At 36.0% G+C, this 25,741-nt stretch overlaps 1 protein-coding gene and 1 pseudogene across 1 annotated transcript; both read right to left on the bottom strand.

Moving 5' to 3' along the window:
• Nucleotides 1–506: 506 nt before the first annotated feature.
• On the bottom strand, nt 507–11,995 carry LOC115976856 (thyroid adenoma-associated protein homolog). The gene is made up of 4 exons (XM_031098368.1): nt 8,564–11,995; nt 8,065–8,333; nt 4,930–5,526; nt 507–3,089 (listed from the first exon to the last, which is right to left on the bottom strand). The coding sequence occupies exons 1-4, from the start codon at nt 11,909–11,911 to the stop codon at nt 650–652; spliced, it is 6,654 nt and encodes a 2,217-aa protein (XP_030954228.1). The 5' UTR covers nt 11,912–11,995; the 3' UTR covers nt 507–649.
• Nucleotides 11,996–18,884: 6,889 nt separating this feature from the next.
• On the bottom strand, nt 18,885–21,674 carry LOC115957334 (annotated as a pseudogene).
• Nucleotides 21,675–25,741: the final 4,067 nt, after the last annotated feature.

Raw genomic sequence — 25,741 nt, 5'->3', positions numbered from 1 at the left:
TCATTTGAAACTTCAATGGATTCAAGATTAAAAATATTTAATGCTTAATTCTCTGTGTCTCTCTTCTCGTGTTATTATTATTATTATTTTTTGAAAACAATAACGCATAGAATATATACTATTTACTATTTCTACTAACATCTATATAATATGGATGCCTCATTATACATCATAAACGATTAATTTGATGTAGGCCATCTCTCTTCTGCACAACATATAGCCCGGCACTGAAGGGCACTTGCAGAACTTGTCAAGTTCTATGAAAGTAGATATATATATATATATATATATAAAAGAATTAAAAAAAAAAAAAAAAAAAAAAAAAAAAACTCCAATTATATGTCAAAAGAATAAGGATAGTGATAATAGTGTTAGATTTTCTAGTTTGGCACTTTAAGGGGAGAACAAAAATGATAAAACATAATCTCATACAGCACCCACAAAACTTCAGCTTTTATAACAAGCCTGTTTAAATATGTTAAGGTGATCCTCACAAAATAGAGTTTAGTGTTGTACAGACAAATTGTATGGCACAGCTAAAATTTACAATACATTATGACTTCCCTCAAAATTTCCATAGCTACATTTCTCAAAAACTCCAAAGGCCCCTATAATTGACTAGAATATGAATCTTGCATCTACAAAGATCTTACCTAAGAAGAAAATAAGGTTCAAAACCATCCCAGATACAGCCGTCTCTGAATTCAGGGATCAAGTGGTCAGGAATACTACTAACATTTTTCTCATGTAATTTAACAACTAACAAATACAGGTTAAAAATCAAAGGGTTCCTAAGGAACAGAGTAATAGTTCTACCAAGTTCAACAACATCAGATAATAGATGTCTACCATCCCCAGCTTTTTCATTGAGAATGATGTTTGAGAGGGCATAAAAGCCAAGCAAATTTGCATACAGAGGTAGAAAAGCATCCTTGTGGTTGCCAACACCTCCTATCCAATCAGCGCCTCCCTGTTTCTCCACATGGTCCTTGGCAAATGAGATCAACTGATGGCAAAACCTATGTCTGCAGTTGTGTAAATAACTTCTCATGCTGTCTTTGTCTGAGAAATTTACTGCCCAAGATTTTGAAACTGGTAGATTCTCCAAATGGGAACAGCAAATTTGACTGAGCAAAAGCTTCTCTTCATGATGATTATCAATTTCCTTGTCAAAGACCCGTCTCACAAGATCTCCTTTGGGTATAGCATAACTAGCTGCATTTAGTACCCACTGCGAAAGATAATCAAAGTACTCAATCCAGTGACCAAAGATAGAAGACAGATGGTCAAAACACAATGCTATTACTTTCTCCACTTGGTTTGGAACCTTCCCAGCATGAGAGCATCTTCCACATCTCTCCAAAGTAAAACATTTCTGAACATCCAAGGCAAGCCTCTGCCTGATCCCATCATCCTCATCCTCTAGCAGCTGGATACAAGTGAACCATATATCCAGTATTTGATGAGCATACATATTGACAGCCTCATTTGGTTCAAAATGAGAGTATGAATCCTTACATGGGATTTGATTATTTAGTACAGAAGAATCAATAACCACAGCTTGTTCCAACAATCCGGATGCTATCACAGATTCTGCTGCAGCCTTCCGCATGCTTACTGGCTCAGAAGAGGCACTATGTTGTTTGATTAGGGTTGTGAAAAAAATGATGCAATCATACAAGCGAGCTGATCTTTCCAATTTCTCAGATTGGCAATGTTCAACGGATATTCTCAATCCCACAATGCTCATAAATAAACCAGCAAATTGCTTTACACATACTCCCATGCAACAGATGAGTGTTTCCCGAGTCTTTGAATGTCTTGTGAGTTTGTACAAGGAAATTAACTTATCCCAAAACTGAAACAAAGAATCACAATCCATCCCACCTATATAAAATGTTTTAGTGCATTTATCATCACCATGTTTCTGAAACTGAAGCAAGTTCCAAGCAAAAAGAATCCTCAGAATGTAATATGTGCATCTATTATTCTTTTCCGAGTCTAAGAGTTTTATCATTGTTTCATGGAGAGAGGATTTGGTCCAATTCTTAATGATCCTAATCTCACCGCTTGACAGATCATGGACCTCACTACCAGATTCTATTGCTTTCACGAATTTAAGTAGCCACTTCAATGTTGTAACTCGAACTTCATATGATGTGTCTGACAAGGAGCGGATCAGCCTTTCCTGGAGTCCAGCAAAAGGATTCTCCATTTCAGTTATCTTCAACAATTTTGAATCAAGCGTTGGACATCTCTGCGGCATCTGGAACTCTTCAGAAACTTCCTTTGATGCTTGAAACACACAACTAAAATAGGACATAGCTGCTTGCTCACGAAGTTCTGCTATAGTGGGATCATAATATGACAACCCATAAGAAGCTTCAACATCTAAGCATTCTGTCGATGACTCCAATAGTAGGTTCCTAATGGCATAAAAGTTTTTGCTCATACTGAATGTTCTTGCAATACTCAGCATGTGATCCAAAACCCTCAAGAAAGAGGTGTTGAGAATGGGGCAAGGGCACCATCTGGGGCTCCCAATCCATGAACGAGTCACAAGAACTTGGATAAAGTCACCAAGAATCTGATCTTTCTTTGAGAAATCAGAAAGATTTCTACAATTCATATCTAGAAGAGAAATTAACTGCAATAGTATTCCATGTATTGAATTAAAGGAAGCATGGTGAGAACCGAGGGCCATGCGCAATGAAATGGATGAAACAGATGATTCTGTGAGTTGGTTTTCTACAAAAGGCAACTCAGAGGCTATATTGTGAAGGACAATTGGCAACTTTTCATTAGAAACAAGACCAGTTAAAGCTCTAGATGCCAGAACTCTGACTCGTAGATTGCTTTGGGTTGAACACTTCCTGATGAATGGCATGAACAGGAAAGGGTCAAGCTCATCTCCAGTCTCACTTGCAATTGTTGAAGGCTTGAGCCTGGACAAAAGTATCAGTAAAGGGCACAAACTTGGGTGCACAACATTTGCCAGGTCAGATTCTGAATGCCCAGATGACACATCACCAAGCATCTCAGTTGCAACTTTCAGTTCATTGAATACAAATGTATGTAATGAGGGGTACCTTCAAACAAGTAAATTGAATTTCTTGTTAAACAGAAGATATTACTGTAAGTTAAAAAAACAAGGACTCGGTGCCAGCACTAAAGTTATAATTTAAAATTTTTACCCTCAGAATGTAAAACTCAGACGATGTATTATGCTCCTAACAAATAATAGCTCCTAATACTAATTCCCCCAGAGATCATATTCATAAGTCCCTAATCATAAACAGCACAGTTGATCAAATATTTCAAGGGTTATTGTTAGACCTTAGACATGCTGGAGAATACAAATAACAACTGCTACAGAAAAATATGAAGGGGTAAAAACGTTCAAAATTTTATTGATCTAAAGACTCATCACTCATGTATGTCACACATACAACTATAAAAGTTAAAGCTGCCAACTACATTGTCATCACTAGACTCAGGACAGAGACCCCTGTAAAAAGGACAGAGGTGTATCACTATCAATGAATAACAAGGACCAAAAAGGAAAGCGTCAAACAAATTTTTGCATTGGTATTTTTCTTATATTTTTTGTAATTCCTCAACCTATCATATGTTTTTTCTTTGCTACCCAACAACCATAACTCGTCAACCAAATTTGGCAACACACTGCCAACCCCAGAAGTTTATGCTTTTGTCTCAAATTTCAAATCAAGAAATGCATATTTTAAAATTTGACACAGTTAACCAAGTAGACATCTCTCTGCATGGTCAAATTAAGTTTTCAGACAACTATCCTAGTTACTATGCAAACAAGGCCAAAATAGAGAAAGTATCCAGTTCTTCCAAAGTACGGAGCTGGATGACAAGGCTAACTAGTTTAAAGATAATTTACAAACCAACAACTATTTGGGTGATTGAACCTTGCAGGAAAGCATCCTTTTCAGCAAACAATAAGACTGTAGTCTCCCCTTCATTTGGTACTGAAGGAGCTCAAAAAAATTCAGGAATAAAAAAATTGATAAGTAAACAAATAAAGCAATCAATCCATCTCATCACTTTCCTTTCCCTCATACTTCTACATAACAAAACAGGTTCCAATAAAAAAAAGAATTTGTAGTAATTATATATATTACCAATTGATGCAAACACTTAGACATAGATTGCATTCTCAGTAATCAGATTAATTTTTTGATAGGAGTAATAAGATTAATGCAAAAAAAAATACCATCTCTTGTAATCCAATATTGTTTCTTTTATTCATTTCATTTCTTTCAGCTTCTTTTACAGTAAAACAATCCCTGGAACGGCCATTTTACATCATAGCCTCAAGCATGATAAGAACAAGTTGTCCTTCTCTGGCCCCTCCCACTCCAACATTTTTCCAGTGTGCTAAGAACAACACCAACATGATTATGATTGTGTATTAACTCACAAGCTTAAAAAGTGCATTGCCACTCACAAAGGAGCCCTGTAACAAAGAAGTTTGGGAAAAGAAAAAAAAAATCCAAATTTAAAGGATTTCTTTCTCCTTCAATATCTTTTGATTTCAACCAATTAGGCTTAAATTAGGGCCTTGTAGCTTGTGTTTTCGAGCCTTTCTTGCTGAATGAAGAAACATTGATTTAAAAATCAAATCTTAAAAAAGCATTTTTCCAGCCTTGATACGAGTATCTTTTGGTCTATCAATCTCTGGTCCCTAAAATCCTACCCAAGTTACATAAACTCCAACAAGTAGAATATAAAGGTCATATTGACATCAACTTTAAATATCCTAAAAAGGGAATCTTTCCAGCATATGTGTATAAAGAATTCTATCTTGATGACCCACTTAGTAAAGTATCTGGAAATACCAAATCCAAGTAACAAATGCTGCAAATGGAAGAAAAGAAACGTTAAATTAAGAAACCATACCTATGAAAAAATTCAAGCCCACTTAATGCACGTCGTGCTGATTCTCGTTTTTGAATATTAAGAAATCCAATCATGCGGCGAACTAAAGCAGTGTATGCCAGACAAGCACTGTTCCGTACCTCCCAGTATGGCGAAGAGAAGGAGCGAATAGAAATAATTAGAGCCTCAGCAGAGAACCCTGAAGTATCAGTAGCCAGATTAGTGTCATTGAAAGCAGCTCTAAGGACATTGAATGCATGTACTGTAGGAACTAGACCCTCATGTCGGATTTTCGAGGTCGTTTTGCTCTCAATTATCTCAGGTTGCATTGCAGACTTGGTTTCTTGGTTTCGTTTTGTTGACAAAATTATACATGAGTCACCATTTGTTCCATTGGTTTCATTCAGATTCAGCAAAGACCCATTAGCTACATCAATTAGCCATCGCAGTGCTCGTGGTAGAAGCTTCTTTGGTGCACCTTCTGGCTCTGAGAGAAATAGAGCAATAAATGCAGCTGGAATGCCTGCACTTCTCCTTAATAAATCATCCACAATTTGTCCCTTGGCTACAGTTCTTTCCATAAGTTGCTCCATCCAAGATTCTGTCAACTTACAGAGTCTGAGAAGAGACACTATTTTAGAATAGATTTCCACAATATTCAATTAAAAAAGAGAAATCAACCACCAACAACCTCTGAATAAATTCAACCCCACCAAACATGGAGAATGGGATTTGACTAAAGGATAATTTAAATAATGATATCAAATAAAATCATTAGGACAAATCTTAGGTACAGTATCTTAGGTGTTATTCCTTAGGTTCTCTCTCTTAAGATTCAGTCATGTGGCTACTTAACTAAAAAATACATTTCTATCTCATAAAAAAAAATTCATATGACAAAATCTTAAAAGGGGAACCTAAGGAACAATACATAAGTACTGTACCTAAGTTTTGCCCAAATCTTTAATACGACTCAAGTCTCTCCCAAAAAAGTGCAAAGGCTTGGCAGTAATACAACAACAACAACAAAGCTTTAGTCCCAAATTTTTTGGGGCTGGCTATATATCCTCAAAAAATTAGTCAGGGTCAACTACATGTATACTTGGAATAATTGATTCCTTTATGTTAGCATTAAGGCTTAGTTGATTCAAGTTTATTTGTATTTCTTTTCCAAAAGAGTAAATACAACAACAACAACGCTTTAGTCCCAAAATTTTTGGGGTTGGCTATAGATCCTCAAAAAATAAGTCAAGGTCGGCCACATGTATACTCAAAATAATTGATTCCTTTATGTTAGCATTTAGGCTTAGTTGATTCAAGTTTATTTGTATTTCTTTTCCAAAAGAATAAAACACTTGATGTTTTGGTAATCTAAAATTCCATCATGACTAAGAATCCAACTAGGAGTGTGCAAAAAACCCACCGACCCGCCAAACCCGACCCGACCCACCGGGTTGGGTCGGTTTTTAAGGCTTGGTGGGTTGGGTTGGGTTACAAAAAAATTTTTTATGGCGGGTTGGGTTGGGTCTGGGTCATAAAATTACAAACCCGCCAAACCCAACCCGACCCACCCATATATAATATATATATAAAATATATTTTTATATTTAATAATGTTTTTTAAAATCAATAGTAGGGAACTTATATATATATATATATATATATTTTTTTTTTTAAATATATATTATATATTTAATAATTTAAAAAAAACTGTTGTAGAGCAATATTTCCTCAATTCCTCCTACTAATACTAATTTAATATATATATATATATATATATATAATATATTATATAATTAATAAATTTTTTTAAATAGTCAGTTCTTCCTATCCTATATAAAAACCAATTAGTTCACACAAATCCTAATAAATTACTATTGTTGTTTAGTCATTAGTGTTGTTTGCCTTTAAAGAGTTACCTTGATACTAATCTTTAGGTTTTTTTAATATTTTAATTTTTTTTTCTACTCAATTTAATAATAATAATAATAATAAAATTTCAAACCCATGGGTTCAACCCGACCCATGTGGGTTGGGTTGGGTTGGGTTGGACTTATGTGATGGGTTGGGTTGGGTTGGGTTTTTTTTGACCCACCATGGTGGGTTGGGTCAAAAAATCCCCTCAACCCGACCCAACCCGACCTATGCACACCCCTAAATCCAACTAAGAATTAATTTGCCCCAATTCAAGTTATGCATCTAAAAAGAAAGCTAATTGAACAGTGAGTAAATTCAATTACATTCAGAAGGAACAAAGTAATCCCATCATAGGACACTGCAGTCTGTTTTCTTCACACATTACTCAAACATATTTCCAGAGTATCACACATTACTCAGGTCTAAGACAAAGCAAATGAGGAAATGCAGATACAGCTGCATGTATATCTGGTTAAATTCTAGATAAATTAAAAACTGAAAATAATGCTATAATAGTCAACTCAACTTGCCACTCCAAGCATCATTGCTCGTTATCAATCCTTCATCTCAAAATAAGATGGAAATTATTGCAGTTTATTCAGTAATGAAGGGGGAAAAAAAAAAAAGGTGGGGGGGGCAATATGGTATTAGACAGAATGGAGGAATTGATTTGCAATATAACATTTGCTGGGCTAAAATACATTTTACATTCTCTACCTTTAATGCTACTGTCATTTTAATCCCTAGGTATCAAAATATGTAGTTGACCCCCTGAACTCTCAAATTGTAGTTGATTTTACCATTCCAATGGGTTTCATTAACTACCCCAAAACGATGTTTTGATTCAAAACTTTTTTTTTTGGGGGGGGGGGGGGGGGGCGCGGTGTTGGAAATTAAACTTGAGGGGCCAAAGTGAAAGCAAGCCATAAGCTCATGGGGTTAATTACAAATTTTGAATCTAGAGGAACTAAAATGACAGTCATTCGAGAGTTAAAGGGTTTAATCACAGGTTCGGAAACTTAGGGGAACAAAAAAGGCAGCAACAGCAAAGTTGAGGGACCATGGTAAAACATATTATAGCCCAAATTTTCCTATTAGAATCATTTGCTGTTTCTGTTGTCTATATGTGTGTGTGTGTGTGTGAAATGATTCCCCCATAAATAGGTGTGTCCAAGGCAAGAAATAAAATATGAGATCATAATGCGACTACCAGTAAAAAAAAATCAAATGGAAACATACGTTGGATCATTTGAACAAAGTAAACGATTGCAAAGTGCTGTAAATCCAGCCCTCGTCTTATCAATTGCACCATTATGCTTCATCTTCAGAAGGACTTCTAAGAAGTGGCTCCCAATTTTTTCAAGTTGTTTCACATCAAGCATTGCATCAGATTCTGTCATCAGCGAAGAGTCGGCGTCAGAGCGGAGGACCCCAAACTCTAATGTATCCGAAGCACCACAACTTGGTAAAGGTATCTTTCTTATGATGGTTCCCAAAAGAAGACTCACCTGATAACAAAAATATATTACAATTGAAGATAGCATTCTTCAACATTGTAACTCAAGAAATCTAACAAGCCTGAACACATATGCCATATACCCAGGCATTTTGTGGACATCATCCTATGAATTGTGTTTTACATTTTTAAAAACAACTGTTTACCAACAGAGAAATGAACAAAAACATGCATTCCATGAGCAAACACAAAAACGAAGCAAGCAGCCAGTAAGGAAAGTACCTCTTTCATAGCGAGCCAGCAACCAACCATAACTATCTGGTCTGATGGTCTGGCATCCTGGACAACTTTTGAACCTTTATCTTCATGGTCTGAAGAATGTGCCTGCACATCCACATCATCCGAAACCTCAAACAGGAAATTATCATCATCAACCATCTCATCCATGTCTTCTGGAAGATACCAAGCATCTGCAGAAACCACCCAAAGTGCCAAAGAAGTTATTCTCATAATGAGCTCCAAGAGTTTCTCCAATAAATGTCTCATCTCTAAGAAGCTAGCCAAGACTACATCAGAATTCCAATCCAATTCCTCAAAAGTATACCGCAGAGCAAGTAATACACCATGAACAAAGCTGTTCTTGCATGCTTCAGGCAGGTCCCTCTCTCCCTCCTCCACAGTAACATTTAACCAGTCTATAAGTGATTTCATATATTCTATAACAGGATGCCTAGTTTTGCCAGTCTGGTCATCTCCATTTACTAGTTCAGGCTGTGAACGAAAACAGACAAGATTAATTGATGCATTGACAAACCACCCCAGCTCCAAAACATACTTCCTAAAAATAAACCGTAAAGTCAGAGATCCCGCATCACTTTCTCTCACACGTGGACTGCAAACTAATTTCTTAGCCCAAGCAATTACTTTCTGGACCATGTCTTCACTTGAAATTCCAGGAAGTGGGGTAGGAAAATGTAGCAATATACGAAAAGAATTCTCTCTCAGCCTGTCCCAACTATCTACTATCGACCCAACTAACAACAAAGTTGAATCAGGTAATGTAATTCCTTTATTGTAAGGATAGAGACAGCTTTCAGGAGTAAGAGATCTACAGTCTTCTTGGTAAGAAGGCACAATAGACCAAATATTAAGCATTATCAGAATGAGATCCATGGCCATTATTTTTCTCTTGTAAGGAGCAGAAGGATAACATGAGAAAAATAGAAAAGAACTAAACCACCTCATAAAATGAAAAAGATCATCCGCTCTGTTAACTGTAGTTTCCTCACTTCCATTTAAAAAATGCACTTCAGTGTTACCGTGATAGACAAGTGGTTGCCAGCTGCCCTGCTTGAATTGTCTCTCCAAGGCTGTCCGCACCCGAGAAAAGAACTTTCTGAATAAGCTGCTCCACTTCATCTGAAAAGCAGTAGAGCAACACCTCATGTTTAATGGCACTGCCTCCTTCATCAGAGTAAGTTCTAAATGGGAAGGCAAACTAGATGTCTTGGGGTTTAAGAAAAGCGACTCAGCAGCATCTACACGAAGTGACTCATCGACATGGGTCAGTGCCAGTACAAGCCACTCAACAGGGACTTCCACCTCAATCCCCTTTATGCAGACAAGAGCATTACACGAAAAGCGATCTGATCCAAGCCCACCCTCTTTATCCTGTACCCCATTTTTCTTGCACCAATCAATGTCCCCCTCAATCAAAGCAAGTAAACGAGAGACCTTGAACAATGACACTAAAATGGCCACTTGCTGTTCAACCTTTAGTTCCATGTTTGAAAGACCAGTCTCATGATATAACAGTCCATTTTCAGCCCCATTTGGCCCAATGGAGATAAAAGCAAGCATAGTAAATATACTATCCACATCCACCTCAAGTATAACAGGCAGAGCATAAGTGTTCAAATTCGAACGAAGCTTTGAAAGTCCAGAACCAAGCCCATACAAAAGCGGGGGCAAGCAATTCCCTCTATAAACGGCATAACCATTTGCAATACCCTCACTGCTCCAACACTCATCACGCAAGTACTCAAGGAAACACTTCAAAAACGTCGTTACAGCACAGCAAACATCATCATCAACATACGCCTGTATCGTCTCATACAGCAAGTCAGGACTCTTCTCCAACATAGTCTTCGCCCCCAGCCTCCTTGTCAGAGAAGCTAAAGGAACATATCTACCCTTACAACGCGGCCCCAAGCAAAGAAGATACGAAGTAATCTTTTCCAAAAACGATTTTATTCTCTCCCCACCTTCCGACCAACAAAGTGAAGATTGAATGTCTAGGAAAAGATCAAACACAAGATGAACTTGCCTCACCGTTTGACTCAAAGGATCCTCTAAATTATTCCATACAATTCTCATTATCCGGGCCCCCATTTCCTCCGTAATCAACTCATAATCCCCCGACGGGTTACTAATATTAGCTAAAACCGACGTCTTTATCTGTTGCAAACAAATCTGCAGCACAGTCAATGCGTGAAAATTAAAATGACTATCACTCGGGTTCTCACAATACTCACAAAGCTCAGGCAAAATCCCATCATACAATATAGTCATAACACAATTACTACCACCACCACCATCATCACTCTCTCTCTCTACATCAAACCGGGTATTAAGCACATCCCTCGAAACAGCAGTGAGCACACCTCTAATCAAACAAAGTCTACTCAAAACCGCGAAATTTGCTATCTTATCACATAAATCACCCTTATAAGGAACCTTATCAATCACATTCCTAAGCTCATTAACTGAAATAACCGAATTAACTGTAATGCGATTGAATATACCTCGAATGATGAATAGGGCGAGTTGTTGAGGGTTTAAGCAGACCTGAAGGGCAGCGAAAAAGCAGACCCCGGCGGCGACGAAACAGTCCCGAGAAAAGGCAATGGAGTTGAGAACACTCAAGATAACCGTCAGAGAAGCTTCTACAATGTTCGAGTCCGTCAACTGTGACGGAAACCGTTGGAAAAGGTAGTACAAGCAGGAGAGAGCTTCTTGGCATTGTTCCATCACAATAGGCGAAGGCCGAGCCCAGTCTTTCGTCTCCGAAACGACGCTGTTCAAGCTCGAAACGACGTCGTAAGCCACGACCAACGCGCATTCTTCGATCACGTCAGCCAAATAGCCTAGCTTCGGCAGTCCCAAAACCGACAGCGCCACGCGCGACGCGCAGAAGAAACGGTTTTTCTTCTGACGCTTTTCGTGGTGATCGGCGTACCCGAGGAAGAGCGCGTGGAAGGACGCGCGGATGAGGGAGTGGTGGTGTTGGGATTTGGAGAGAGAGGAGACGAGGGTTTTGTGCAGAGGCTGAGAGTTTTCCAAGAACAAGAGCTCCAAGTAAAAACGCGAGGCTTCGCGGATTGAATCCTCGTGCTGTTCAGAGTTTGCGTTTGACAAGAAGTCGTTGAAGGAAGAAGCGAGTTTCTTGGCGTGGTTGATTTGGGAGTAAATGGAATTGAGAGAAACGAGATGGTTCAGTTCTGCGTAGAATTTTGACGATGGGTTGGTTTGGAGAGATGTGAGTAAAGAATCGGTGTACGAGTTTGGGAAAACGACGGCGTTGTATGTGTAACGGTGACGGTGTTGTAGTGCTCGCCATTTCGCTGACATGGTGGGTTCAGTCTCGGAGGTGGTGGCGAGATGGCTCGAACGGAGGGTTTTAGGGTGAAGTGAAAAAAAGAATACAGAGAGGAAAGCTTGGAGGGGAGTTGTATTGGGCTTGAAATGTGGAAAGATTTAACGGCCCACAGAACTTTTTTTTTTTTGGGTATTATATTGGGCTTGAAATATGGTAAGATTTTACGGCCCATAGAATCTTTTTTTTTTTTTTTTTTGGGTATTGTATGGGCTGAAGTATTTTTGAAGCACTGAACCATTTCTTTTGGACTGTTCTCTTGATTTTGGGCTTTTTTTTTTTTTTTTTTTTTTTTTTTAGGGTATTAGTAATATCTATGCGCCTTCAATGGTATATTTAGGGTATTAGCAATATTATTTATTATAACCGCCATTTGCATATATTATTATTATTATTTTTTTTTTTTGAGAAAAGGTTAAGATATAATATAATTATATATAACCGCCCTTTTAACTTTAATTGACCGCCCTTATTAGCGTTGCTATATATTTGCATAGATATTCGAAGTTTTTAACTTGTTCCTAAAAAAAGTTTCTTTCTTAATTCTGAGTTTGAGACTTCTTACATTCACCGAACATTCATCAAAAAGTTTGAGACTTCAAACATTCATCAAAGAGTTTGAGACTTACGTGTTTCTTGCTTAATTCTACGTTTGAGATTTCTTAAATTCACCAAATATTCATCAAAAAGTTTGAGACTTCAAACATTCATCAAAAAGTTTGAGACAATGGAGATGGTGGGGTTTCGATATGATCCTACAGATGATGAATTGATGAAGATTTTAATGGAGAAGGTCAACGATGCGGAACAACCCACTCACCTAAATCATCATTTTATTGTGAATGATTGTGAGATATATGGCAAAATTCCTCCATGGGAAATATATGATTCTCATACCCACTATCATTTACACACTTTCCACCGCAAGCTCTACGTCTTCACCGACCTCAAAACAACAACCGGCAATCGTGTGTGCAGGGCTGCCGCTTGCGGAACCTGGCTTGAAAAAAGCAAGCCCAAAAGACTCTACGATTCTCAGGGCAATGTTATGGGGATCGACAGGATGCTCTCTTTTAAGGCCAAGGATCTCCATTCGGGCAAATTCAATAAAACTAATTGGATAATGCACGAGTTCTCCTTGGCAAATCAGGAATTTGGAAGAACCAACACAGTCCTCTGCGTCATCTATAAACTAAGGAAAGGATCAGGGTCAGATTGTGAGGAGACCAACGGAAGAGGTCTCGAACGAGCTTTTTCTTCTACTACTGCAGGTGAAGAGTTCTCATGCTTCAATACAACTGCTGCTGCTGTGATTTCACTTGAGCCTGAGCCTGAGCCTGAGATGCCTAGTGCTGATGATGAAGAGTTCTCATGCTTCAATACAACCGCTGCTGCTGTGGTTTCACTTGAGCCTGAGCCTGAGCCTGAGCCTGAGATGCCTAGTGCTGATGATGAAGAGTTTGCTGCATGGGTTTCTGGATTTTTTTCTTCTACTGCCGCTGTCGCTGAAGAGTCCTCAACCTTCAATACTACTGGTGTGATGTCACATGGACAAGAAGATGCCCAAGCCCGAGAACACAAAAAAAGACGGTTGGATGCTGTTGCTGATGCAGATGCTGATGCTTTTACGAATGAAGAGTTTGCTGCATGCATAGCTGATCCCACATTCCCAGATGAACCATTGAGTCAAATATTTTCGGATCTACCACCCCTGGTTGAAGTATGCAGTCAATCCAAATCAGACTCTGTTGCTGATTTTGATGCATTAATTACTTCATTAATTTCTGATCCGACACAACCCGATGAAGTATGGAGTAAAATCTTTTGTATATGAGAATTCTTTTTCTTCTCTTTTAGTCTTGCACAGATTTTTTGTTCTTCTCTTTTCAGTTTACAGTTAGCATGTCTATAGTTAGAACTCTGGCAAATGGGTTGTTAGCAATGTAGCTTAAGAATTGAAGGATTGTACAAAAACTTGTTTTGATGGTGAAGGAGCTATTTGTCAACTCAAAGTTATAAACTTCTTATGCTTTCTTCACTTATTTGCAATCTTTATGTTTTTGATAAATGAATGTGTTGTGAAAGTTTAGATATAGTGTGACTCTATTATGTTATAAACGAGACTTTCTTGGTTTCATTTATCACATTTTTTTTCATTCTCTTTCCCTCTTAGTAATACTTGGATGCTATTGGTTAGTTTTTTTTTTCAATGATTGATTTTAAGGTGCAATTCCAACTTCCCTTATAACTAAAGAATAAAAAAGATGATTTCTGGTCACTCTAGGCACCTTGTCAATTGAATGAATACATATGAATGGTATATGTGGAAATAAATTCAAATGGGATGTGCAATCCAATATTGGCTACTGCAAAAGCCCATTTGGTAATGTTGTTCTAATAACGTTGTTTATATTTTTTGAAAATATATGTGTAATGTTGTTTAAACACTGAAAATTATTATTTAAACTCACCAACCAAACAGCCCCTAAAGTTCAAGAACTACCTACAGTACAAAATTTATGTAGTCTGTGGGGTGTGCTGAGGTGGAGGACCCATGCTACTGTGAGGTAGATGCAGAGATCATGGGCAGTGAAAGCTCATGGTTTGGAGGAGATTCTGTGGGAGAGGCCACTGTATTAGAGGGATATAGGCTAAAGGGTGGTTTATCATGGAGTTGTGGTGGGTTGGATGAATCAGCATCACTCACTGCTATGGGAAGCTCAGGTGGTTTGGGTAGTGCCTGTGGTGGAAATTGTGCTGGAAGAGAGGAGGAAGGTATATGATTTTGTTATTATTTTGATATGTCAACATGAAAGAATAGACTTCATAAGAATTTTTTTTTTTTTTTTTTTCTCTCTTATTTGCAATCCGATGGTTTTGACATATGAATCTGGAATCAGGGTATAGATTAATTAGAATAGAAAAGACTGAATTTTGATTTAAAATATATCAACCGATACAAGAAACTATCTTTTTGCATACTTTCACTTATACAACTCGGCTAATCCTCTATCGACACCATTGCATGATATCACTAGTAAAGTTAAGTCTCTTGCTTTTTTTATTTTTAAGAAGTACTTCAATTTCTTCTTGAAAATTGTAGCTTTTTGTCCACCATAATATCACTGGTAAAGACTTATGCCTACATATCAATGGTACAGTCCATTGGAGAGCTGCAATTTCATCTCCTATTGATTTCATCAATTCCTTAACAATAACAAGAAGCATAAGATGTTTTTTTCCTTTTCCATTTGTACTCTTGCATCTTTAAAATAAATAAATAAATAAATAAATAAAGTTGAAGAAGACAAAATAAAAAAAAAAACTTGACAAAGTTAGAACAACCCTTTAAATTAGTCCAGAAGGACCAGAACTGATTTTTTTGTACTTCTTGCAAGAGTCCTACATCCCAAGTTATAAAAACTAGTTGCAGATCCACGCAATATGTGGGAATAAATAATTATTTTATATTGTAATATAATGTATAATTTCTTTTCTAAATTTTTTTTGAAGATAATTTGTTCTTCCTAAAACTTAAAAAATTTCTATTCAGTCCAATTTGGTACACTCGGTCAATTTCAGTCCCCTTTCAGTCCATTTTCGACTAATTGGGTCTTAACTTGGTTCTTTTTGTAGGTTTTCTTTTCAAGTTTAGCTAAAAAAAAAAAAAATCTTCATTTTTTGGTTGAAAAGTATGAAATTTATTAAACTTTTGGGCTAAAATCTTTAGTTTTGAGTTTAAAAAAAAAAAAAATAGACATTAGAAAAATGAACCTAAAAATGCAATAAAAATGATAAATATTCAAAAGTTTAATTCGGTCCATATTGGTTCTATTTGGTCCATTCTTTCCTCTTCGGTTCAATTTGGTCCTATTAGGTCCATTCAGTCCTATTTAGTCCACTCTGTCCACTAAAGTTCTATTCAGTCCAATTTGACCCATTCCGTCTTGTTCAGTCCACTTCGGTCTAATTCGGTCCATTCAGTCCACATTTATCTTTATTCGGTCCATATTGGTCCTATTTTTCCGCTTTGGTCTACTTCGGTCTATACAGTCCACATTGGATCTACTCCGTCCACATTAGTCCAATTCAGTCCATACTATCCACTTTAGTCTGATTCGGTCCATTTTTTCCACTTTGGTTCGATTCTGTCCATTCTGTCCACTTCCACCACATTACTCCTATTCGGTCCACTTCGGTCCAGTATAGCTACCTCGGTCCTATTTGATTTAAATTGCTCCCGTTCAGTCCATTCTATCTACTTTGGTTCTATTCGGTCCATTCGTTCTAATTCGGTCCATTAGGTCCTATTTAGTCTATTATGACTACTAAAGTCCTATTCGGTCCAATTTGGCCCATTCGGTCTTATTTAGTCCACATCGGTCTAATTCGGTCAATTTGTCCATATTGACCTTATTCGGTCCACATTGGTCATATATTTTCCACAATCTAATTCGGTCCACTAAGTCAACATTGGCTCTATTCGGTCCACATTGGTCCTATTCGGTCCATTCTGTCCACTTTGATCCACGCCAGTTCTATTCAGGTCATTTGGTCCAATTCAGTCCATTTTGTCCACTTTGGTTCTATTCGGTCCATGCTGTCCACTTTGGTCCTATTACTCCAATTCAATCCACTTCTGTCCAATATGTGCACCTCGGTCATACTCGGTCCAATTTCATCCCGTTTGGTCCATTCTGTCTACTTCGGTCTTATTCGGTCCATTCAGTCCTATTTAGTCCATTCTGTCCACTAAAGTTATATTTGGTCAAATTCGGCCCATTTGGTCTTATTCAGTCTAATTCAGTCTATTTAGTCCACATTGGTCCTACTTTGTCCACATCGGTCTACTTCGGTCCACTCAATCCACAATGGCTCTATTCGGTCCACATTGGTCCTATTCAGTCCATTCTTTCCACTTTGATCCACTTCAGTCCAATTCGGGCCATTCGGTTCACTTTGGTCTGATTGGGTCCATTTTGTCTACTTTGGTTCACTTCAATCCTATTCAGTCCACATTACTCCTATTCGGTCCAATATGTCCACTTTGTTGTATTCAATCCAATTTGGTCCTGTTCAGTCCATTCTATCCACTTTGGTTCTATTCAGTCTATTCATTCTAATTCGGTCTTATTTGGTCCACCTTGTTCCTATTGTTGATGTAACACAAATTATATTTACTGCATTAAATTACTTTTATTTTGTTAATAAAATTAGTAGTTCTATAACTTTTTTTTTTTTTTTTTTGCAATGACTTTTAGGCCCTCAAATTTCACCATTGGCCCATTACATTGCAATGATACCTTGCATGGGCCTGAAGGCTAGAATAGCCCTCCAATAAATGATAGACAAAGAAAATTATAAATTTATAATAATTCATGAATTTGACACTTTTATTTGTAACCTATAAATATCGTAGTACTCACCCTAGTCCCGGTAGTTTATCAGATCTTAAACTACAGAGTTCATGGTAACTAGCATTGTTGATTTGTTGTAAAATTTCTTTTAGTGCCTTTGCATAACTACATATTATCCAATAATTTGATGTAACAATAAACACTGATTTGGTGTTTGATTGGATTGGATCATTGGATGTCAGTACCTCATCTTATCATTTTCTTTGACATATTGAACCAAAAAATGCATATCTAACGTCAATTTGAATAACCTTATTTGTTGCATTTTTTATTTGTTAAATTGGGTTTGGATTTAGGTCCAATGTTTCAATGTATTGGATTCAACACAAATAAGAAAAAAATTTATTTATTGAATTTAAATAAAATATTATATGTTTAATTTAAAAAAAAAATGAGACAAAATATAAATAATTTAATGATATGGAGGATGTTGCTGAATTTAAATGTTGAATAAAATAGGATGAGAAGAAAAAATAATAAAAATGAAATCTATGGCGATAAACACAAAATTATTTTAGTTATACTATGTAATAAAATAACATTATTTTATATACTATTTTTATATTACAATAAGATAACATTTAACAATCAATGAGAATAAAAAAGATAACAACATAAAACACAAAACTAAGTTGTATCAACTCAATGGAGAATTCTAAAGAATACAAAAGTTCATCTACCTAAAGTAGAGCTGCAAGAAAAAAGAAATTGAATATATATATATATATATATATATATATATAGAGAGAGAGAGAGAGAGAGAGAGAGAGAGAGAGAGAGAACCTTTTGTGTGTGAAAAAATAGAAAATTATGCATGGAATGAGAGAGTGAATGAAAAATTTATAGTATGAGGATAAGAACAAGAAGAGTCAAAAATAAAGGAAGATAAAGGAATAGAGAAATAATGATATTAAGTTAGAAAGTAATGGGGATATGAAAAGTTAAAATGGAATTGAAAATTTAATAAGAAATAAGAATAGTTAAAAAAAAAAAAAGATATTTTGATTGTAATATAATAGAGTTTTTAATTCACTTTAAATGATAAAAAATTGAAAAAAAAAATGATAATGACATGGCTACTGATGTGGCTTAACTATAGTATAGCAACAATAAATGCTACGTTTCAGTTTTTTTGGAGAGGTGTTACGTCCACAACATTTTCACAACAAATCATAAGTGGTTAGTTGTTTTTTATTCAAATTTAAACCTAATACCAAGATTACTTTTTTGCCCCAACAATAACAACCAGTAACAACTTGCTACTTAAAATTTGTTATAAAAATGTTGTGAAAATGTTGTGGACATATAATCTCTCTTAGATATATATAGATTTTCATTCACTTTCCTTATTCTCACTTCTAGCAAGAGTCCTATAATTCTTAGATGTGCTCCTAGATTTTACACAACAAAGATAAACAAAATGGTATTCATTGAGATTAAACTTATCCAAGCCTTGAGTAATTCAAAAGCAATATTCCAAATAAACAACTTGAAGAAACAATCACACAAGCCAATACCAAATATCCTGTCAAAACGTAACAATCACACAATTTCTTCAAGCAAGGTACCTGTACAATATCCAATCATTTTTATTCCGCACAAAGAGGGATTCAATTTGTTTTCTTATAACAACAAGGTTTTGCAAGAACAGCGACTGCAGCTGGTTTGTGACCTCAGCAACAATGCTATCAGGATGTAGCACGCTCAACTTCATGTTCACAATTCTCAGCACCAAGGCTACAATAGCAGCCCTTCCTCGTATCCTGAGAGACCTTCATATCAGTGAATATACCTTCCAGCTTAGATGTAAATTCATATCCACACTCTGTTTTTAGCTTAACAATCAAACTTCTTTCAGCATTATCAGAGACAGTTTTCCCTGCGGGGAGCCTCATCACCAAATGTTGTCTGTAATACTTATCAAATTCATCTCTCTCTTGAAGGTATTGGAAAAGTGTCATGACCTTATCCACTACAACCTCCATACTTACCCCTCTCCATCCTTTACGGAACTTGTCATCCACAAACAAAGAAATGAATTCTGGGGACTGAGCATTCAAATTAATGAAGTACTCAAATGAGGAATTCAAAGCATTCTGGAATGTCTTGTTATTGTAAAATGCCAAACTGATGATTTTTTCATACTTGTCCTTTAAATCCAGGAGACGTTGCACTAAGTTTACAGGATCCTTCAACCTTTCTGGATTGGTAACTAGCTGCTTACCGGTATCCTGAATGTACGAAGTCATGACATCTCTCATGATTGAGAGTCCACTAGGTACCCTGAAGAACAACTTATACATCCTTCTCAAGTCCTCATATTTGTTATTCACAAGCAAATCAACTAAGTCTGAGTTCTGCATATGGATACTAGTCTGTGCATGTGACTTTCAATCATCTGCTTTTCAACCACACTTATTATCTTATCTAAACTTCTGGCATCCAAATAATGGCACACTCTCTCCATTTCTTTGTTGAGACATCTGTCAGCCTTGCTTATATAATCCCTGCTATCACAAGACTCAATGAACTGTTGAGACTCAAGACAGTAAAAATCAGCTGAAACTTCAAGAAAAGGCTTCTCAATGTCTTCTTCATAAACAGAAGAACCAAAACCCATTAGCATCAAATCCCTATTTATAACTTCACCATTCCTTTCTCTATGAACATGCTCAAGAAGTGTATCCTGAAGCCTAGCATGGGGGATAACAATATCTCTCCACAAAGTGAACCCAAGCTCATGAATTGGGGTTTTGTGGGTGCTTGGGATGAAAGTTTTATCCATGTCCGTAAATATAACTAATATCATTTGCAATGCCTCATTATGATCTGCCCATTTCTGGCTCAGCTCTTCCAAAAATACCTCTCCCCGAGTATCTTCAATCAATTTAGATATTCCCCTTAGATGAAAAGTCATAGTTGTCACAAGTCTAGAATAGAGTTCATCTCCAAAATTGTGCAGCACCATATCATACACAAGCCTCATGTATTCAGAATCTTAAACATCATAAAATATGAAATTTTCTTGCGTGAGAAAAAATAATATCAGCTTCTTACACATTTAATAATATTAGTTCAAAAGAATTCCAGCCACTTGCCGCTTAAAAAAAATTAAAAGACTTGACTATGACAGAGGATGTGAAAAGATATATATTAGTAATAAGAAAACTTCTGATATGCAACCACAGCAAATAGCAGGACCTTGCAAAAAAATGCCATAGGATCGACTCTTGCAAACCAAGTTATAAATCTATTTGTGTTTTTATTAGTTATTAGCTGCTAAGAACAAATTAGGTGAACTGACGGAATGAGAATCTTGAGACTTCAGAGAAGATACTTTTAAAAGAGAGAGAGAGAGAGAGAGAGATAAATGAATCCATGAGTTGCTAACAAATTGACAGAACCATTTAGTATCGGCAATACTGAACCCTGAGAAACCTACTGAATAAATGGGAGGATACATTTCATTTAAGTTAAATGATATAGATAACATAATGAATAGAAAATTTGGTAACTTCAATATGAGATAATTCATGGTAAAATTTATAAGAAGAAGAAGAAAAAAAAAAAGGAAAGGAAAATAAGAGTTTCAAATTTAAAAATTTAAACACCATGAACTAAGAACTGCCGGACACTCCAATTTTTAACTTTGACATAGGACTCTTGTATCCAGTTAGGACTGTAGATAAAGACAAAATTTTTACTAAGACATCAAAAACATGATAATTAACAGTGGCTTCTACAAACAATGAGAATACCTTCCAAAATCATGGGCAGCTAATTCTAGCACATCATTTTCTGGGTTGGTTTGTGATGGTGGAACCAATTAAAATGTCATATTTTCACCACACTTTTGAAAGTACTCTTAGTTTAAAATGTAATTTCCTATTAAACTCCAATAAAGAAATGAATCAATCTCATTATTAAACATTGAAAATAAATAATAGCATAGTAGTCTAAAACTGTGAAATTATATATAAAAAGCAAAGGGGGGGCACACCTATAAATGTGTTCAAAATTGAGGCTTCCAAAATTGTGATGGATCAAAATATCCTGGATCGCGTGCTCTAGAATCTTCCACATCTCCTTTGGGTAGTTTGGATCCGCCATGGACTCATTCTTGAATTTCACAAAGCTCTTCTTCATCTCAGCACACAATGAAGGATTAGAGTTTTGGAGGGATGTTAACAAAAACTGAATGAGATTTCAGGAAAACAAAAAGCTATCAATCACCCACCAATAGACCCAAATGGTTTGGAGTTTACACCAAAAGCTTAAGTTGTGGTGAAGTTGCTGTTATGATTTGATCAACAGGAGTGAAACAATTTACAACCAGAGCAAACAATTGGCCATCTTTTTATCATTTAAATGTTGGAAATTTAATTGAATATTATTATTATTATTATTATTTTTTGAGTGAGAATCAACTGTTATATTCGATTAAACAATATTTCTGCCAGACAATTTAATTATTCCTACTAAATTAATTGACTTGGTTTAGAATATTTCAGGTTATCAAACTTTGAAATACATTCAAACATTAGTGTCTAGAAACAAAATGACACAAGATACTATGCAAAAGAGGAAAAGGTAAAAATTTTGGTCCATCCAAGAAGGTTGATTAGGTACATTTTGCAATGCAATTATTTTCTCAATTCATATGATTTATAGGATTCAAAACTCTCGCAAAATATTTGGAAATATTAATCCCTCACATCTCGCACTTAAATAAAATTGTAACAAATCACACCTAAATTAGTAAAATTCCTTTAACATTTCTCATGATCATCTTATCATAGTGGTCATGTGGGTTGTTTTCTTATAATTAAACATACATTAAGCTCTCATGATTTCTAAAACTAATTTCTTATGACTCATCATATTTGTAAGAACAAAAATCTTACTAATGGGAGAAATGTTATAGAATTTTCCTGTTATACATAGAAATTAGCCAATTCTATATAATTTAAAGAAGAAAATTTTCCTGTTCTACATAATAATAAAAGCAACAAGTAAAGTCTATGCTCTCTAGTTTGTAGCTTAATAAATTAACAATATACCCACATGGATTTTTCCAAGAAATCCTAAAAATTAAAAAAGAACAAAATATCAAACATGAAAATCTTCTAGAAACACAAACCCATATCATAACTCATAAGCCAAAAACATCACAAACACAAAGACCAAGAACCGCACCTTCCACAAATATATATAGAACCCTGAAACCAAAAATGCCAAGAAGCAAGCAAGAAATGCATGCAAGAATGTATTACCTGATTAGCTTTAAAGGGAGCAAGAGAAGTAACCGAGGAAGAGAATCAGTGCAAATAAGATTAGACTTGAGAGTTTGTAACAAGAAAAGCAAAGACTGATGGATTGTTACAACTTACATTACACGTCCACTTCAACAACAACAAAAAACTATTGAGAGGGAAAGATGGTTAAGTCCTGAGTTTAACCAATTTATAATATATTGAAGAAATCGTAGTTCGTTGTTGTTGATGTTTATATTTGGAGGAATAGTATGATGACATATGGCACACACCACTTTGTTGTAACGGACACAAATTTTGGAGGAAGGCGTTTTACAGAGAGATATATCCTAAATTACTAAGTTTAATTTGACATTTATTATTGATGTTGGGGTATATTTCTTTTATATAATATTTATTTTTGCCAAACAGTTTTTTTTTTTGGGGCCATTTCTTTCGCGTTTAATACCTAAGATAATTACCGCACACCCTTGATATAATGGTCACTCCATAAATATAAATGTTTGTGAGGTGTGAAGGGTTAAGATCGAAGTTCAAGTTTTCAGGAGAAAGTTTCATACACATATACACTTAGATTATTTTAGAGTAGAATTTGAATTTCGATCTTGTAAAAAAATTTAAAAAAAAAAAAAAAAAAAAAAACTAAGGTACTAACTCAAGGGATTGGCTAAGTGATTCCTAAAACCTCATGATTTCTCCCTGTGAAATGAAAGGATTAGGATACACACCTCATGAAATAGTCAGATATTCGAAGAGTTCTAGATACACATAATTAATTAAATAACTAGGGTACTGTTAAGGAAAGTTTTGATACTACTTTCCTGGAAAATATAAAAAGTTGTGAAAAAATAGTTTTTTTTTTTTTTCATTTTTTCTTAAAAAATATCTAAGCATATTTCATAAATTAATAGTGTTAGGGCATTTGTTAAATTTTACAAAAACATGTTTTGAAAACCTATTCCAAAACCAGTTTATACAATTTTTGAAAACACATTTTAATGCGGCAAGACCATATGGCTAGGTACATCCGAAAAATCAAGTCAACTTTTGACCCCAATCTATATTGAAGATTCCAGTGAGCTTGAGGGAGCTACAAGACAAATGTATGTGGACTTTGAATCCAAGGGGTGTTTAACTGTGAAATCAAGATGTTGGTTTATCAGTGACCAAGATTGAGATAGTGTGGAAGACACTTTAAAAGACAGCATTTGGAAAAACAAATTTAAATGAAAGGCTCAAAATGCATTTATGGAAGATAGCATCAAACATTATTCCCACTAGAGATAAGCTATGTCTGCTCAATCTTTTTTTTTTTTTTTTTGAGAGAGAGTTTCAACCTATGTCTTCCGTTCCTGTCAGATCTCTTATACAATCATCAGAGACTGTTAGAAACATAGACACGCAGCGGAATACAAATAATTGGTTTTTCGGCATACCTCTCTCGGACTAAATCGACGATCACACAGGAGCCTTGAGATTGTTCTACGTTGTCTAGAGCCAGCCTCCACGTAGACCAGCTATTCAAACACATTTTGAATTCCAGTTTGTGCAACCCACGAGCCAAAAAACGTTTCTCCAACGGTATTGCACACTACTAGAGTGATGCAAACATAACCCACAACCTAAGAACCTCACAACACTCTAAAAACACTATGAGAAATGTGGAATTCGTTTTCTGTACAATGGATACCACTCTTGGTGTTTATATACACACCATTCCATTAATGCTGAGTGGAATAGTGGGCTTAGTGGGGTAGAGTAATGGTCTAAACCATTACTCTATAACTCCTAGGTGTTACAATCTGAAGTATACAAAAGGACATGCCCACTTTGGGTGTCCATCCATATTCTCTTCAGTTTCTAACATCTCCCACTCATCCACTGTGGGCATGGCCCTATTATCCATCTCTCAATGTGTTTCTCAGTGTGTTCATACTAGCAAATAGGTTGTGCGACCGCCGAGCACATTTGAAAAATAAATTTGGGAGCACTATACTAAATCTCATACCAAGACCAGCATAGCAACATCCCTAAAGTGTCTCGTTATGCCCTAGACATATATTAACACATCAAACCAAGCATCTCTAACCCCTCTTGAGTTTAATACTCAGACTTATGCTTGATCCATCATAACTATCTAGATGTACTCACGATTATTTCACTACCATAAGCGCTATAACCTGTCGACAGTGAGTACAAATATAAGGATGTGTTACAAAAATAGTCTTCCCTTTGTACTCATGTCCTTTAACTTTGGTCCAATCGCTTTCCCAGCAATGTCCCTTTAGACCGAATCCAACATGGCCATAGGTAACATGCCAAAGTAGCAGACATCAAAACCTCAGCTTCATGACATAGTCAAAAGTAACAAGGGCATAAATAGAATCTTAATGAAAGATCCATGGGACTCACACGGTGAAGAAGCAGGGATTTATTCTCTCACCTCCGCTTTTGGTCGTGCAAGCACATGTAGTATGAAATACATGCTACGGTGGAGTTCTCTTAAGTAAGAGTGTATGTCTTAACTCAATACACCGTACAAATCTTAGTCTAGTCGCTACTTAAGCGCCTAACTCGAGTCCCTTATTTGCTTGCCACCTTAGGCATCAAATAAGTTCTCGCATCTGGCTAACCATAGGCTACATGGATCATGGGCTATCCATGTATGGTCTAATCAAGATAAATATATTATAGACCTCATCTTAGTCCCAACTAAGGCGACATCTGTTTGTGTCAACCATCTATATATGCTACATAAGCATTGAATGACACAATGTCTCATCTCTACCCACTACTCAAGTGCTAGAGGCGATCGCTCGTGTGAGTGAGCCGACCTAAGCCTGCCGACATACCTTTCATACCATAGAACTCATCATATGGTTTATGTGTGTGTAAACATACATATTATTAACTGAATAACATCATATGTATTTAAAACAAAATATCCCAAAAAAAATACAATAAATGGTAACTAAAAACAACATATTATCATATTCTACGTAGCCCTAAACTCCTAACATGAGCCTGAAAGACATCCCTTCCTATAGGCTTTGTAAGAGGATCAGCAATCATGAGGCTTGTAGAAATGTGTTTTAGAACCACTTCATTGTGAGCA

Source organism: Quercus lobata, chromosome 2 (genome assembly GCF_001633185.2).
Source record: "Quercus lobata isolate SW786 chromosome 2, ValleyOak3.0 Primary Assembly, whole genome shotgun sequence".
NCBI lineage: Eukaryota > Viridiplantae > Streptophyta > Magnoliopsida > Fagales > Fagaceae > Quercus > Quercus lobata.
The sequence above is the reverse complement of the archived record's forward strand: the minus strand, read 5'-3'. Positions and strand labels throughout refer to the sequence as shown.

Coding starts and splice junctions, on each gene's coding strand:
- LOC115976856 (XM_031098368.1), bottom strand. CDS start 11,911: ATGTCAGCGAAATGGCGAGCACTACAACACCGTCACCGTTACACATAC. Junction 5,527..8,064: donor CTTTGTTCAAATGATCCAAC/GTATGTTTCCAT, acceptor GTCTCTTCTCAG/ACTCTGTAAGTTGACAGAAT. Junction 3,090..4,929: donor GGGCTTGAATTTTTTCATAG/GTATGGTTTCTT, acceptor ACTTGTTTGAAG/GTACCCCTCATTACATACAT.